This window comes from Anopheles stephensi, chromosome 2 (assembly GCF_013141755.1).
Source record: "Anopheles stephensi strain Indian chromosome 2, UCI_ANSTEP_V1.0, whole genome shotgun sequence".
NCBI lineage: Eukaryota > Metazoa > Arthropoda > Insecta > Diptera > Culicidae > Anopheles > Anopheles stephensi.
In genome coordinates, this window is record NC_050202.1 from 2,602,898 (window position 1) to 2,617,328 (window position 14,431).

Below are 14,431 nucleotides of genomic sequence, written 5' to 3' on the forward strand. Positions count from 1 at the left end.
TTTGACAGGAAGCGCAATTTTTCCTTGCTTCTCCAGGACGGACGCACACTGCCGACGACTCACGTCCTGCATAGGATTCCGTGTCTGTGTGTTTGAAAGGTTGTTTTCGTTCGGCGAGGGGTTGCCACAAAACGTCAAGTGTGCTCTGGCACTGGCTCTGGTGCCTTGGTAAATAAATAGGGGGTTGCAGATTTGGGATGAATCATCATCGATGGCGGCATCTTTTCGGGGAAGAAAATGGGGCACGGTTTTAAGTGAACCAGCGTAGAATGGGCGGCTTTCATTAAATTTGTTAAATAATGTAATGCAAACACAAGCGTGAGTTGTTTTGGTTTTGAAAATAGTACACCTGTATATGTATACACCTTGGCAAGCAGAAATATGTTTAAAATACTAGTCAACGTACTTAATTGCTATTGCTTTTGTTTTACTCGCTTTGTCCTGCTGTCCGTTCACTGGCATTAGAAAATCACAAACACACGTGATAAAGCAAACAAAGATTTGCGCTGTAGCCGTTACAAAGATTACAGTCTGACCAGCGTGACTGATTGCTGCTATTAGCCAGCAGGACAATGCGCTGTGTGTGTGTGTGTTCTCCCGCATAGGATTAATTTAATTGCTCCGTTTAGCATGCATTAGAAGGGCCAATCTAAATATCGCTGTAACAATGTGTGTAAAATAACGACAGCACTGTTAATCATTATAATGTTTGTACCGAGATTGGAAAAGGGAAAGGTTTTGATTTATTTAAAATTATTTGTGAAGGAACATCAGAAACATTTATTATTGATAGGAAACACGAATTTTAGTAAAATCATGGCAAAACAAATTACGCATTTTGCGTGGTTTCGGTAAGTCACTACAAATTGCATACGTTTAGGCGCGATTTCGTGTCTTGAGATTTTGTAACAAAATAAATTCTTTTATTCATTGAATTTAATCTAATTCAAACCAAATAACATATTCAAATGTTAGTTAGGTTGGAATAACTTGCTTGGCATTGCTCTTTATTCGGTATAACCAATAGCAAGCATATGATAAAAAAAATCAGCCAAACAAATTTAAAAGAAGTTTTTTAGCCCGATTATTTGCTCAAAAAAGACTCACAAATGCGACTGATAAATCCTGAAGATAGCAGTAGGAGGTTTTAGAAATTTCTATTAAGATTATATCCAAGAAATTGCGCCTTTACACATTTTTTTCTTGAATCAGTATACACATCAGAAATTACATACAGTTAGGCGCATTTTCGCGATGTTAGTATTTTTCACCAAAAATTTAAATGTTTTTCGTTCTACAGTGTATACAACGAGTAGCAAATCTCCTTTTTTATCAAATTAAGTATCATTTCTTTCATTATACACATTCGGATGCTATTTTGGCGATATTTGTGCTGAAATAATTGCCTTCTCTCTATCTCTCTCTCTTTCACTTTGTTTCGGTATAAGCTTTATTTTTGAACGGTTTCACGCATTCGGGTTTTCTGTTTTGTTTTATATATCAAAATAAAATTTATAAAATAGCTAAATACAAATATATCATTTCATCCTGTACATGTGCGGATGTGTGCATGCATTCTTCCACCTGGGATTTTCGCACCCTAACCAACGCAACGTCCTAACGTCCATCAATAGCAAATATTATCCTTTCTATCATCAACATCCTTTGTACAGCTTTTGTACTGCCCATCTTCCCGACCAACACCGGTCATAACAAACCATCTTCTCTTAGCCCAACTTGTAATTATTGCATTTCAATTATCATCGTCACCGGTATGAGTTGTCTATTATATATATGGTTTTCCACTCCACTTTCCAAATCTATCCCTTTTTTAGCATAACGGAGCAGGATGTTGCAAAGGGAAACCAAAATGGCCGCAGGTATGTGTATATATTAAATATTTTAAATCGCATTCACGCACGATATAGCAACACCTTAAGCGGGTTCGATTCTGCTGCTCGATGCTCTAGAAGCCTACCACTGCTATCCCTATAAACCTTTGACCCTTCAACCAGCTGTTCAACTTTTGCTTTTGCCCACGCTTAACGAGCCCCAACAATAACAAGCCGCCGTACTGTACGAATCAAAAGGATGCCAATATGCGCCAATGGGTTCGGAATCCGTTTGTTACCAAGGTTGATGTGTTTAATTTTACGTTCCAATTCGAACGGTACACGTGCGAGTGTTTTTCTTTTTCTGATCAGTGTAAATATAAGTGCGTTCGCACACGTGGATATAAATTTTTCCATTCCCTTTCCATTTTAGCTTAGAGCTCTCGCTCGATAATTGTTCAATCATAGCTGTCACTCTAAATGCATACAGGCTTAACACATCGACAAGCGAAAAACGATGCCTTACACTGCCACTGATATACGACTTTCGCTCCCTTCTCGAACAACAGCTCTCTAAGCATCAAGCAGAACCTAGCCTATCAACTGTCTTCTTATCCCAGGATCGCTGATAACCTCACATTTGTGATACACAAAACCAACCCTTTCGTAACGTAGTGACCACTTGAGCCATTTGATGTAGCGTAAGGAACGACTGCTGACAATTGGGTTTTTTCTTCAGTTTTTCACCACCGTAAACCGAAACCGAACAAACCTTGATTTACAAAAAAAGTTACATCGAAAGCATGTTTTTTTGGGTTTCGACTTTCCTCCTCTCGACATTGTAGCATTTAAACCGGAAAATTACTACCTAATGTTGCTAGCTGGCATTCAAAATGGGGGTTTTGCGCTTTGATTGTTTGTTTTTCTTCTCTAGTATTTGTGTATATGCTCTCAGTTTAATTAACCTCACTTTGCTTAACTAATCTTCTTACTTCTTCAGTTTTGAGCTTCTTGCGTCACCCCGCTAATCCCGGAGGGCATTGTGTTATGTATTATTATCAAAGGGATTTTTTTAACCCTGATGAAATCCAACAACTTTCCCACATTCGGGGTTCGAACGATACGGGTCAGATTTTGGGGAAAGAAGCAAGGAACCCTTCAGTTGCCCTTGCAATATTTGCTCAAACTGACAGCTCTCAATCGTCCATCAACAACAGTGGATTCGATTCGAACGATAATAAACCCTTCATCATCACCGCCCGAAAAGGACGTCCCTAGTCCTGCCGCACACTTCTATTGTTAGCATTATTGCTCGCAACCATTGTTTTGGATGATGCATTAGTGTTGGTGGTGTTGCTGCCTTTACCACCGCTGACAGCCTTGGTGGTGGTGGTGGTGTCCTTGGATGTAGCGTCCTGCTTTCCGTTCGGTCGTCCGTAAGCTACATCCTGCTTGCTGCTGGAGGTCGTGCTTGCCGTAATTGTTGCCGTAGTTGTGGTTATGTCTATCACAATTGATGGAGCACGCGTGGCAGCAGCCCTATTCGATACGCTGCTAGTGGTAGTAGTTGTAGCAGTGGCACTAGCATTACTAGCATTAGTACTTGGGACGGTGGTTTTTGAGGTTAGTTTGCTTGTCTTGTCTTCCTTTTTCGGACACGGGTTGGTATTGATAGGAGGCGTGGACGTAGCCGGTGTAACCGTCGCTGTTCGACCACCGTTACCGGACACGCTCTTTCTCGGAGAATTGGTACTCCCCGAGGCCGTGGTCGTGGTTGCTAGGGATCTTGAAGAAGCACTCTTCTTGGGAGATGCCTTCGGAGATGATTCGGGAGTTGTGCGAGGCGTTGATTTGGGTGTGGATCGCATACTTAGACGACGCCCAGGCCCAGGGGAATTACTAGCCGATGCTACACTCCCCGCAGTTCCTCCAGACCCGCTAGTTACACCACTTCCACCACTAGAGCCGAGATAGATGGCTGATCCGGTACCTCCACTAACGCTCAAATCAACCCGCGAACCGTGTATGGACGGTGGCGCTGAGCCTGCAAACAGGGGCAAACATGTTAGGGATGCGACAAACGAACCTACAAATCCGTACCCACCCGTATAGGAATACAACCCGGCCGGGCTGCTTCGAGGACGAAAGGTACTGACGATGCTACTGCTCCGCCGAAGCTCGGATATCTCACCCAAATCGATTTCGGCCGCATACTCTCCCGCAGCTCGTGGGTTTTCTGGATTGCGGGAAGCTCCAGTCGAACCCTGCCGTTGGCTCAACGCCTTCGAGCAGCGGGGCGACGTGGGACAGGACTGAGCTCCACTACCGGCAGGCGCTCCCATACTTCGTACCGACAGCTGGGACGAGGTCGAGGGTGACGTTGAGAGTGATGTGTTATATTGCTTCTTCGACGAGAGACTCGGTTTTCGCGAAGGTCTGATACCACCGCGGGAATCCGTCCGGCAGATTCCTGGGGATGTAACATGAGAAGAATGTTTGGAATGTTTCTGCCCATCGAACGATAGTTGACGTCAGCCGAAAACGCTGTACGAATTGTAATGAAATTCGAATGTCTGTTTTCATGCAGTGTTTGTGCGGTTAAAGCATGCCTTTGTGAGGTTAGATGGTTGAAGATGATTTATAGTGTAATGATGATAAGTGATAATGATCCTTACGTCAGTGGATTCGATAAAACTATCAAAAAGCCAACCGATAGAAACACAATGGTTAGCATTGTGGTGATTGCATTGTCTAGGCAGATTGAAGATGGATGATGGAGCATGTCACAGCCAATGGGAAGATGTCATGATTGGGAGTCGCATGAATGAATAAAGCTTTGTACAAGCAAGCGTTATGGTGCTGGCGGGTAAAAAGCAGTCTGCAAGAAAGGCACGATGGAAAAACAATCATTTCGGTAGGAAGTAGGTCACGATTGGAACATATGGTCCCAACAAGCCTAAAATCTTGTTACGTTGTGATAGTACGGACATGGGATGTAAGGAACTAAGGGCAATTTATGGTGGTGTAATGGAATGCAGTTGTAAACATAATTCTTGCTCTCGGCTGCCCACTCACCTGTTGGACAGTCCTTTCCAAACTTGCAATGCCCTTCGCAGACTCCCTTGCTCTCCAGCAGCTCTTCGTAGTAATCTAAAGCTAGGTAACACTGCTCCTTATCCGTCGACTCCAGGGCTAAGCTCGGAAAGCGTTCCTTCAACCGTCTTCGTTCCTGCGGGTGTGTGTGTGTGTGTGCGCGCGGAGAAATACGGAAGAAATAATGAACCGAACCCCAAAACGATTTATCACGTTAATCAAAGAGGGAAATAAAACTAGGGCCATATCCGTCCCTTCCCCAGCATGCCGCACCCGGCTTACTACCTCTATCAGTTTGTTGGTTTCGAAATCTTGCAGCTGATTCTGAAACCCCAGATTGGGATTGGCTATCGAGCGACCGGCACGTACCACCTGCAAGAAAGAGAAGATAGCCCCAGAATCCCCAAGAGTCGTGGATAGAGTTTTGGTACGCGCACGAAACTCGAAGAACGTGTCTCCTTCTACTACCTTTAAAGCTTCCTTCCAACTCAACGGTGTGACGCACATGATGTAGGCAACGGCCACCGTTACCGAGCGGGACATGCCGGCCAGGCAGTGGATCAGTACGTTGCCCTGTTTGAGCCGGGCCGAGTGGATGAAGTCATTACACACCGAAAAGTATTGCGACAGATTTTGGTCCGGTTTGTCCGCCGCAATCACACAGAGGTAATGTTTATCCTAGAGAGCGGGAGAGGGTTGAATGAGAAGATGAATAATAGGTTTATTAAGTCCCTTTAAGAGCGTAGTAGGCCTAAAATTATGCAATTTTCGTGTGACATCATACGTTTCTCGAGGTAAAAAGTAAATTGCATACATTCAGCCGTTTTCATGCAGAAATACGCCCAAAAGTATGCAATTTACAACTCAAATCCCATTCTGACCCACACTCATAATTGCATAAACTCAGGCATTTTATATTTAATCGTCGTAGATGATGTTCTCTCTGTATGTAAATTAATCACATCCATTATAAGTAAGTTAGAGTGATGCCTTCCTCAGCTGACATTAAGCCTCTGACAAGTTACAAACTCGAACCATCCCAGACAGCTAACGACATAGATCCCACATACATTTTCCATAAGCGTGTGTGTGAAGGTTAATTATGCCATCTACCTAGTTCCCCAATAGTGACATTCCCGGACTAGATTAGATTTTAATACCCTCGTTCTACAGCTTGTTAGTCACCTGTCTCTCTCTCTCAAGACTGGTGTGTGTATGCCAACTACCAAACCACACAGATCATATGTCTGCCTATGGAAAAAACACCTTTCACAAAACTTTTGTCCTACAGAGCACCCTTGGGAGACATACCGTGGTAGAAGGTAGTTTTTCAGTAAAGCCTTTCGGTTTCGTTGTTCAACAACTTTTGCTCCAATTTACCGGGGCCAGCACCTACCGGCTAAAATTGGACCCTTATCTCGCAAACTCTGCTACGGGACAAATAACTTTACTTCCAGCAAATTCTTCAAGACTCGTCGATGATTCACCGCACGAATGTCCTCACGGCCACCAACAAAAGCGCAATTGCTTGTGGTTATCAGGAAAAATGTCGTGACCCGTTCACGGAGTCGATCGTGTGTTCTAAAAGGATAAAAAGGGGAGCAAGAAAATTGTATTCGCACACGAAAAAGAATAAAATCCCATCAGTATGTGGTTTGAGGGGGGCCGGGTGGCCAGCGGATAACCCACATCCCGTGCGGCCCCATATAACATCTGTGTCACGCAAAGTGGTCCGGAGCGGGTATTGATTAAAAAAACGCCCTGCAGAGCAATGTTCAGCAGCACCACGAAATGCCATCGACATGCTTTCTGAGCTACTGCTCCTTCAAGTGCCTGACGAACTGGGAGCGGGAACTTTTTGCAATGGCAAAACGGATGATGAAGCAAAATATTTGCGGATACGACTTTGCGATATTGCCAAAAGGCTTGCCCAGGCACTTAATGGAGACGCTTTTTATTATTAAATTTTGCAATTTATAAAAATACCAACCGGTTCGCGGTGGCCGTTGTACAACACGCCACTACACGAGAAGCTTTCAAGCGAACAAGATTGATGAGCGGGACTTACGACACAAAGTGGTCAGAATTCTGGGAACAGAGTGGAAAACGCTCATGGGAAACACGGATAAAAGGCCCACAGACTCCAGGACATCCCGTGCCTGGTGTCGGTAAAAATGGGAATCCCATTAGATCCGAAGATCTTGAGCACACTACAGATACGGGCAACCCGGGACACGGGATTCTTCCGCCTTCGAACACTGGGGGGGTTGGATGGGTCTTCTTCCATTCGTTTCGCATATGCAGACATTTTACATGATGTAGAATCGTTGCCCTATCGGGGGATTATGGGATTTGTGCCTTCCGTGGGTGTTCCCACACACTTTGCACCTTCTGGACGGCTCGTGCTGAGCCTGGCACACAAAAGTTTGATCAATGTCCTTCGTAATGTCGGGAGGACACATAATGGCTGCAAGATAACCAAACAACGGTCGGTACGCTTCAAACAAACACCACAAGAGTAGCCGTTCGTAGGTTTTGTTTCCACCCGGCGTGAAGTCCTTCCAGATCTATAAAACGGAAACAAACATCAGTTTCCTTTGCTGATGTGTACAGTAAATCATGTTACCTTTTCTTTGAGGGTGGCAATATAGGTAACATGTCTTGTGGAGTGATCCGAAAACGATGATGTATTATGTAAAAGCGTTCCATTCACTTAACCCGAGAGAATGGGCTCGTTCTGAGTGGTGTGAGCATAACTAATGAACAATTCTAGATTTCAGCTATTCAGTAAAACTGGTCAGAATCTTTCACAATATCTTGAGATGTTTGGGACTTCCCTTCCAGGATATTGGAAGTGTTATGAGGTCAGGCTTCAATTTGAGTTCTATTTTTAGAGCGTAACTTTCTACCTATCAAACCTCACGGAACTGGCATTTATGGATAGAGTGTGGCTACTGAAAGCAAATTGAGTCATCAAGAGTCCTGTTTGGTAGCGAGGTATGTTTAACGATTCAATATTTGTCCTTGTTTGGTGCGCCACACCACAAGAAAGTAAATTTGTTATGCGTATTGCATACCTTCAGGCTGAATTAAATCGTACTCGGTTCTTTCGGTTATTCTTTCGACAAGGTAAACTTCGTTTAGGACGATGTTTACCTTTCCTATTCGATCAACTGCACGTATTCATGGCCATGTAAATGACAGAACAACGGGCAGCAATATTTAATTCATGGTCTTTGATTTAGACTCGTCGTCCCCGGTTTTCTCCCAGCAATAACGTGTCCCACCGTTCCCGAAGTGCATAAATTAATAGCTCTTTAGCATAGGCTACAAAACCTGGACCAAAAACTTATCACGCCGTCATCCATAATCACGGTCTAAATAAAACATTTTCTCCCTCCCCAGGGCGAGGCAACGACTTTCGGCATGAAACAAAAACTTTCCACCGTTCCGTCGGAAATGGAGCAACCCGGTTTATCTTACCCGTTTACGATCACGTCCATCAAAGGACGGCCCTGTTGGCCGGTGATCAAATAGTTTGCATGGTGTTTGCTTCTTCGTTTTCTCCCTCCCATCGCTACAAATGTAGACAAACAACTTTCTCCATAAAACACATCCATTTAGTTGGGTGGAGGTTATGAATCGTCGGTTGGTACAGAACTTGCTTTTTTTTCCTTTTTTTCCAACCCACCTTCCTCATGTTACGGTATTGATCTATTGAATAAGCTATACCCTCACACCGATTCCGAAGTCCTTTCGTTGGCTGCCCACATGCTCACCACGGTTGTTGTACGATGACGGCTCGCTTTGGCACCGTTTCTCCCAATCAATCATTACCGTTGATAAGCGTGTGATAATTGGGTCCATTATATTAATTAACGAATGAACTTCCTTACTTGTGAGAGAAAAGTCGGATAGATCTATTGATTGTGCACGTCTGGAAGTCATGTTCTGGATAGTTTTCTAATTTATCTTTTCCACATCTTTTGTGAAAATGTGAAAGCCGAACGACAGAATTTCAGTACAATTTACCCAAAAAAAAAAAACCTGTTAAGACTGAGCATAAGGTTCACCCGATTTTTCTGGGGGGAAAAATGAGTTAAGGGAGCCTAAAGGTATGCAATAAGCATTTCTTAAGCGATTGACAAACATTTCTCAAGTTATTCTGTTGATAATTCTAGAATGCTTTGGTTGATGATTTCAAAAGTCCTAAAGCTTTCTTATTATTGAATCGCCTGAATAACTTCTAGGATTAGATTGATCGCTGGCTCTAAAAGCCATTAAATCCTCTTAGTGTTTAAACCCTTGATACTTTACAAAAAATTGCATACATTTGGGCGCAGTGACGCTTTAATCCATCCAACCGTTTTTTTGTGTTTAAAAAGAGAAGAGTTTTTAAAGCTAATGGAAAGGACTAATCAACTGCATCAAGCGTACACTTACTGGATGAAAGCGTCGAGGACTGTCGTGAATGGAGACAATGTGCGTAATCCCATATCGATCCAGCTGCTGGTAGTCCTTTGAGTCCCTATAGTTGCCAATATACAACCCGGGCATGACCTGTAACAAGCCTTAATGAAATCAATTCTGTTCCGTACCAAAGTCTCGGGGCATGTGGAGCATGTGGAACAGTAACCTCCCGACCGCCTTACCTTGTTCATGCCATTTCCCATCTTGCTGTTTTTGCTCCAGTGTCCTGTATCGGTTCGATATGAAGCAGTAGTTGGATGGCTCCAAGGTAGGGTCTTGCCTTGTTTTATAAACTTAGCTACTGATATACTTCCTTTCTGTTTTATTAGCACTTGGACGTGGTCAACAAACAAGCAACAAGCAACAACGAATTTCAACAAATGAGGCCAGTTACTTTACTGCCTCTCCACACTCAGGCAGCGCACACCCGTGGCCGGAAATCTTTGACTCACTTTGACACTCGCACTCGTCGATCGACGGATTCACAAAAGCGACTGCGACCGGGTGCGGAACCCGGTCCGATCTTCGGTTCGGTTTCTGTTTGACACCGCCTGTCATCGGCTCATCGTTCTCGGGCACGGGGTCGTCGTCGCTTGTACCCCGCCGGAAGCACTAACACTAACATCGTCCGGTTCGGGCACTAAAGCACATTTTTTGATTCGCAAGCACCGGAGGCAACCAACAGGCTGCTTTTGATTAACGTAACCATGATGGCCCCCACGACCGTGGTGCTGGCGGTGCTGATGGTTACGTTTAGCCCAGCGTTACACGGAGCAAAAACCAATATCACAAACTTTATTAAATTGACACCACCGCCCCCTTGCACTTCGCGGCCTTCCCGTGCCCGATTTTTGATGATATTACTTCACTAGGCGCACACAAACACGCGGGCGCGGCTTGATTGGAACTGAGCTGTGTTTGAAGTTGAAGTTGTGACATATTTTGATTATTGCACTGTTTGCTCACCGGAGCGTTCGGAACGGTCTCTATTTGCTAACTCTTCTGCCGTAGATAAACGAGGCACGGGTGGCGCCCATTTTATAGCTGTATTTCCATATTTCGGGAACCCTCGAGGACTCCACCACGAGGAATGAAGACATCACAAATATGGCTCACCGTACGCATCCCAACCAGTAATACCAACCAAACATGTTTTCACTGAGGCCAATGATAGTGTTTTCAGTTGATTTGATTCCCTTCGTTTTTTTCTTGCCTCTTTTAATTTCACTCCACGGCACCAGGTTCTCCAAACGTTAATTACTTACTTACACACTTTTTGCTGTTATTGCTCTGCTTGGCTTGGTTGGCGTGCCGCGCTTCGGTGACGCCCGGAATCATGGTTCAATGGGTGTGTTACTTCCAGGCCAGTGTGTTTTGTCGATTCCGAGATTAAATCTCGTTTTGCCTTCTCTGCTTCCTCTTCTGTTCGGTATTGATTCGAGCTCTAAGCGGTCACCAGTAGCGGAATCGACACAATACTTTAGAACTCGTTTGTGTTAGTGTCTTTTGCGTTTTGTTTTACTGATATTATTTGTTTCACAGCATTTGCTTAGTTTGATAATGCTTTTATAAACTTCATAGTTCTTTTTAACTCTTTTTGTTCCTTTCTTTAAATCATCTCACTTCACTGGTTCGCACCGATCAGATTTAATCTCTTTTGATATTTTGCACGTTTTATCAAAGTTTTTGTAGATGTGGTTTTTATCACTTCTCTAATCCCTTCCAATGATGCGTAGAGCTGTCGTCACCAAAGCCGATTAGACCATTAAACCCGCAAAACGTGACGACGTTCCTTGCACGTTTCATGCACACACTCAGGTCTCCCTGAAACGCCCGTCAGAACTCATCGGGACGACCTGGCCACACTTGCACTCCACCAGTCGCCAGTTGGTGGCATGTAGTGAATGCAACCGAACACCGTCTTTAGGTGCGTATTATGTAACGGCATGTGGCGGTGAATGTCGGTCCACTTTCGGCAGCACGAACCGCACCGAAAGTGCGTGCGGATGCCTTTTCCCACCGGGACAGCCGGAACACGGCTCCGATCGTGCCAGCAAAGCACGGAGCCCTCGGAGAGCGTACCGGAATTTATGACCGTACAGCCATTGCAACAGGAGCTACAATAATGGCTTTCGGCCATTTTCGGCTCTCGCTCGCTCACCAATGCCGGGCGCCACGCTCTCGTCTGGCGGTACGCAGCCGAAGGATGTTTGTTTGGATGATTTGTTTCACTTTTCGCATGGCAGGTGACGCTCCCTACATTTTTGACGTCTCGAAAACACGCGCAATCATGCGACTGCCCGACTACCACGGGCGTAAACAATGTGTGACACGGCTCCACACACCGTCAGCTGAGCTGAGTTCGGGGAGCCCTGACCTCTGTGATAATACGCAGACACACACACACACACACACATACACAGGATCAACAATCACGCTCGCAAGTTCACCACACTGAAAACGAACCTCGCAGTGTAGATAACACTATCCAAACTGCAACTATCGCTAACCATCTGTTGTTGTATTGTCGTTACATTTCACCCCAGGCTAACAACAAAGAAGCTCCGGAACTTCATGCCTGTGACAGCTACGTGACGCGTTTTGGTTGTTTTCTTCGACGTCGCTTTCAACGGGTGGTAGTAGACAAGCCGACGACAAACCCGATTCCGTTGCCATGGTTGCCGAAAAGTCACATTACACAGGTCGATTCTGGCGATATGCTTCTTTTTGTTTTGTGCGCTTTGTTGGCTTTTCCGAGACCCAGAAGGTCGAGTTCTCACACACCGTGCAGCGCGAGTGCCGTAGAGCAGTAGAGTGGAGAAAGTCGTAAACGCTCGCAGAAACTACGATTCTACGTTAATCAAGAGTTATAGATTTGTGCCTGTGGATAGCTTTTTTATGGTTCAACTTGAAGTATATCTAGTTTGGTTGAACTTAGCAGCAGCCCATGGCGAGTTTCGCCTTAAAATAAAGCTCCACAAGAAACTCCAATCCTCCAGCACCAACATACCAACACAAACACAATCGATACACTTATCAAGCTATCAACCCCTTTCTCTACTGTGGAGTCCTCTTTTTACAGCACCACCAGCAAGCAGCGAAACGACTTCACTCACCCAGGAAGTAAACGATCGAACCTTTTTTTGTTGTTCTATTTCGATTTCCTCGCACAATTTCCAGGAAGAATGATAGTGAGGTGAATGAAAAAAAAACAGCCTTTGAACCAACCCCAACCGGGGCCGACCAAAGCCCGGAAAAGCCGGAACACGCTAGCTTCGTTACCGAGCGCGATCAGAAAGCGAAAGAGACTGAGACTGAGGCGTACGGGCATACTCTGGAGAAGGCTCCAACGTTTTGCGGATGAGCTGAGTTCGCTCTCTCGAGCAATTCGCTCTCTCTTTGTGCTCACAGTTTTTCCCGACTTTCCGCGGTTGTTGACGATTGTCGTCGCAGAAACACACGACACCCGACGATACTCTCCGGACGTGACGTGAGACGACTACAAAATTAGCGAGCTCACTCGCTGGGGGTGTCCTGGTACTGGTCCTGCTGGTGGCGATAATCCCTGTTTGCATACTCCTTTCTGCGGTCTTTCTTTCATCTCGACCGGCACCAAGATCATCGCAAACGTAAACGCACCGGGGTTAATTTGCATGCACCGGAGCATGGCTGACATGATTCTCGCAAACCTTGTTTTTTGCTTATTTTCCCGGCCGGTTTACTCTTTTGTTTTGGGACGAAGACACCCAGCCCGCATGCTGGTTGTCTTTTTATCTAACCAGTTTAATTAGGTTCGTGCGTACAAAGCACTGCTTTGTATTTCGTAATAAAAACATTTCTTTTTCAAATTATTTTTTATAGCATTCGATCACATTCTATCTTTCACTTCGTTACGAATGTCTCAAAACCCCCCGAAAACCTCTCAATCGCACCACCCAACAAACAGGTTACCTGAACCTAAATGCTAGCCAAAAAATGACAGCAATGACCTTATGTTTTCGTACCTCGTTCGTGCTTCCAACTGGCTCATAAAATTCGCTCTGCTGTGCTATAAATCCTACTCGATGCTACTGCCAGCAGCTTTCTTTCTTCCCGCGCCCGATAACGATCACCTTTCTTCGGTACACGCTGCTGACAGAGCATCATCAACGCGGCGGCGATGATGATAATGTTCGCCGTTATGATGGGCAAACATTCGGTCGTACGATAATCTCATCCCACCGGTTCGCGCTATCAACGGGGCACAACTTTCAGCGTATCTGCAAAAGCACTTACCTCCCCAAACTGCAGCAGCAACCTTCTGGCTGGCTGTCGCGTGCCATTCGCCAATTATCCAAACTGTCTCCTAAACCCTAACCCTTTACCCAACCGAGCGGGATGGATTTATGGGCGTGCGGATGCGTCGATACATTATTTAGTTGATTTAATTGCAGTGGAATTATTGCCCGGCCCTGCTAAGCTGGATCGATCACGTATGAAAGATAGATTGTCATCTGTGACACCAACGCGGTTGTACGGCTAGATTGCTGCAATTTGTTCGATTAAATTCCGCTCTCCCGACGGGCAGGCTTTTGATGGAGGCGCCCGGTGTTTTGTGATATCGCTGTAAAGCGGACGCCTGGTGTTTCATGCTGTCGCACAAGCGGACGCCTGGTGGTTGGTAGGGAAAAAAACACGAAACACCTACACACACCTTGAACCCATCGGTTGACTTGTGGGATTTTATTAATGTTTAAGAACTTTCATGTCACGGCGTCAAATCGAATGAACATGTCTAATAACTCATCAACCTCCATCATTGCAGAAGAGCTCTCAAATGAGCATAAACATTAAAGCTTCACACGCATAAACCGTGCTAAAATAAAACCTTGTACACGTTTGTTTTGCAAGCAAATATATACATTTGCAAAAGCCCATGGGTTGTACATGGAACGTTTATCCACTCGTGAGAAAACGTTCACCCCCTCGAGCAGGGTGAAGCGTCGTTCTGAGTGGCTTCCTTTTATGTTGAACGCAACACTCAACGCCAAAACCTT

At 45.0% G+C, this 14,431-nt stretch overlaps 1 protein-coding gene across 3 annotated transcripts; it reads right to left on the reverse strand.

Moving 5' to 3' along the window:
• Positions 1 to 1,420: 1,420 nt before the first annotated feature.
• Positions 1,421 to 12,710, reverse strand: LOC118504911 (uncharacterized protein DDB_G0271670). Of its 3 annotated transcripts, none has more exons than XM_036039983.1 (8): positions 12,512 to 12,710; positions 9,578 to 10,307; positions 9,369 to 9,485; positions 5,394 to 5,603; positions 5,211 to 5,297; positions 4,908 to 5,061; positions 3,937 to 4,302; positions 1,421 to 3,876 (listed from the first exon to the last, which is right to left on the reverse strand). In XM_036039983.1, exons 2-8 carry the CDS (start codon positions 9,596 to 9,598, stop codon positions 3,107 to 3,109), a joined length of 1,725 nt encoding a protein of 574 aa, XP_035895876.1. In that variant the 5' UTR covers positions 9,599 to 10,307; positions 12,512 to 12,710; the 3' UTR covers positions 1,421 to 3,106. The 3 variants fall into 3 exon arrangements, with proteins under 3 accessions (XP_035895876.1, XP_035895874.1, XP_035895873.1); XM_036039981.1 differs by having other exon boundaries at positions 9,578 to 11,133; XM_036039980.1 differs by having other exon boundaries at positions 9,578 to 12,710.
• Between the last annotated feature and the right edge of the window lie 1,721 nt (positions 12,711 to 14,431).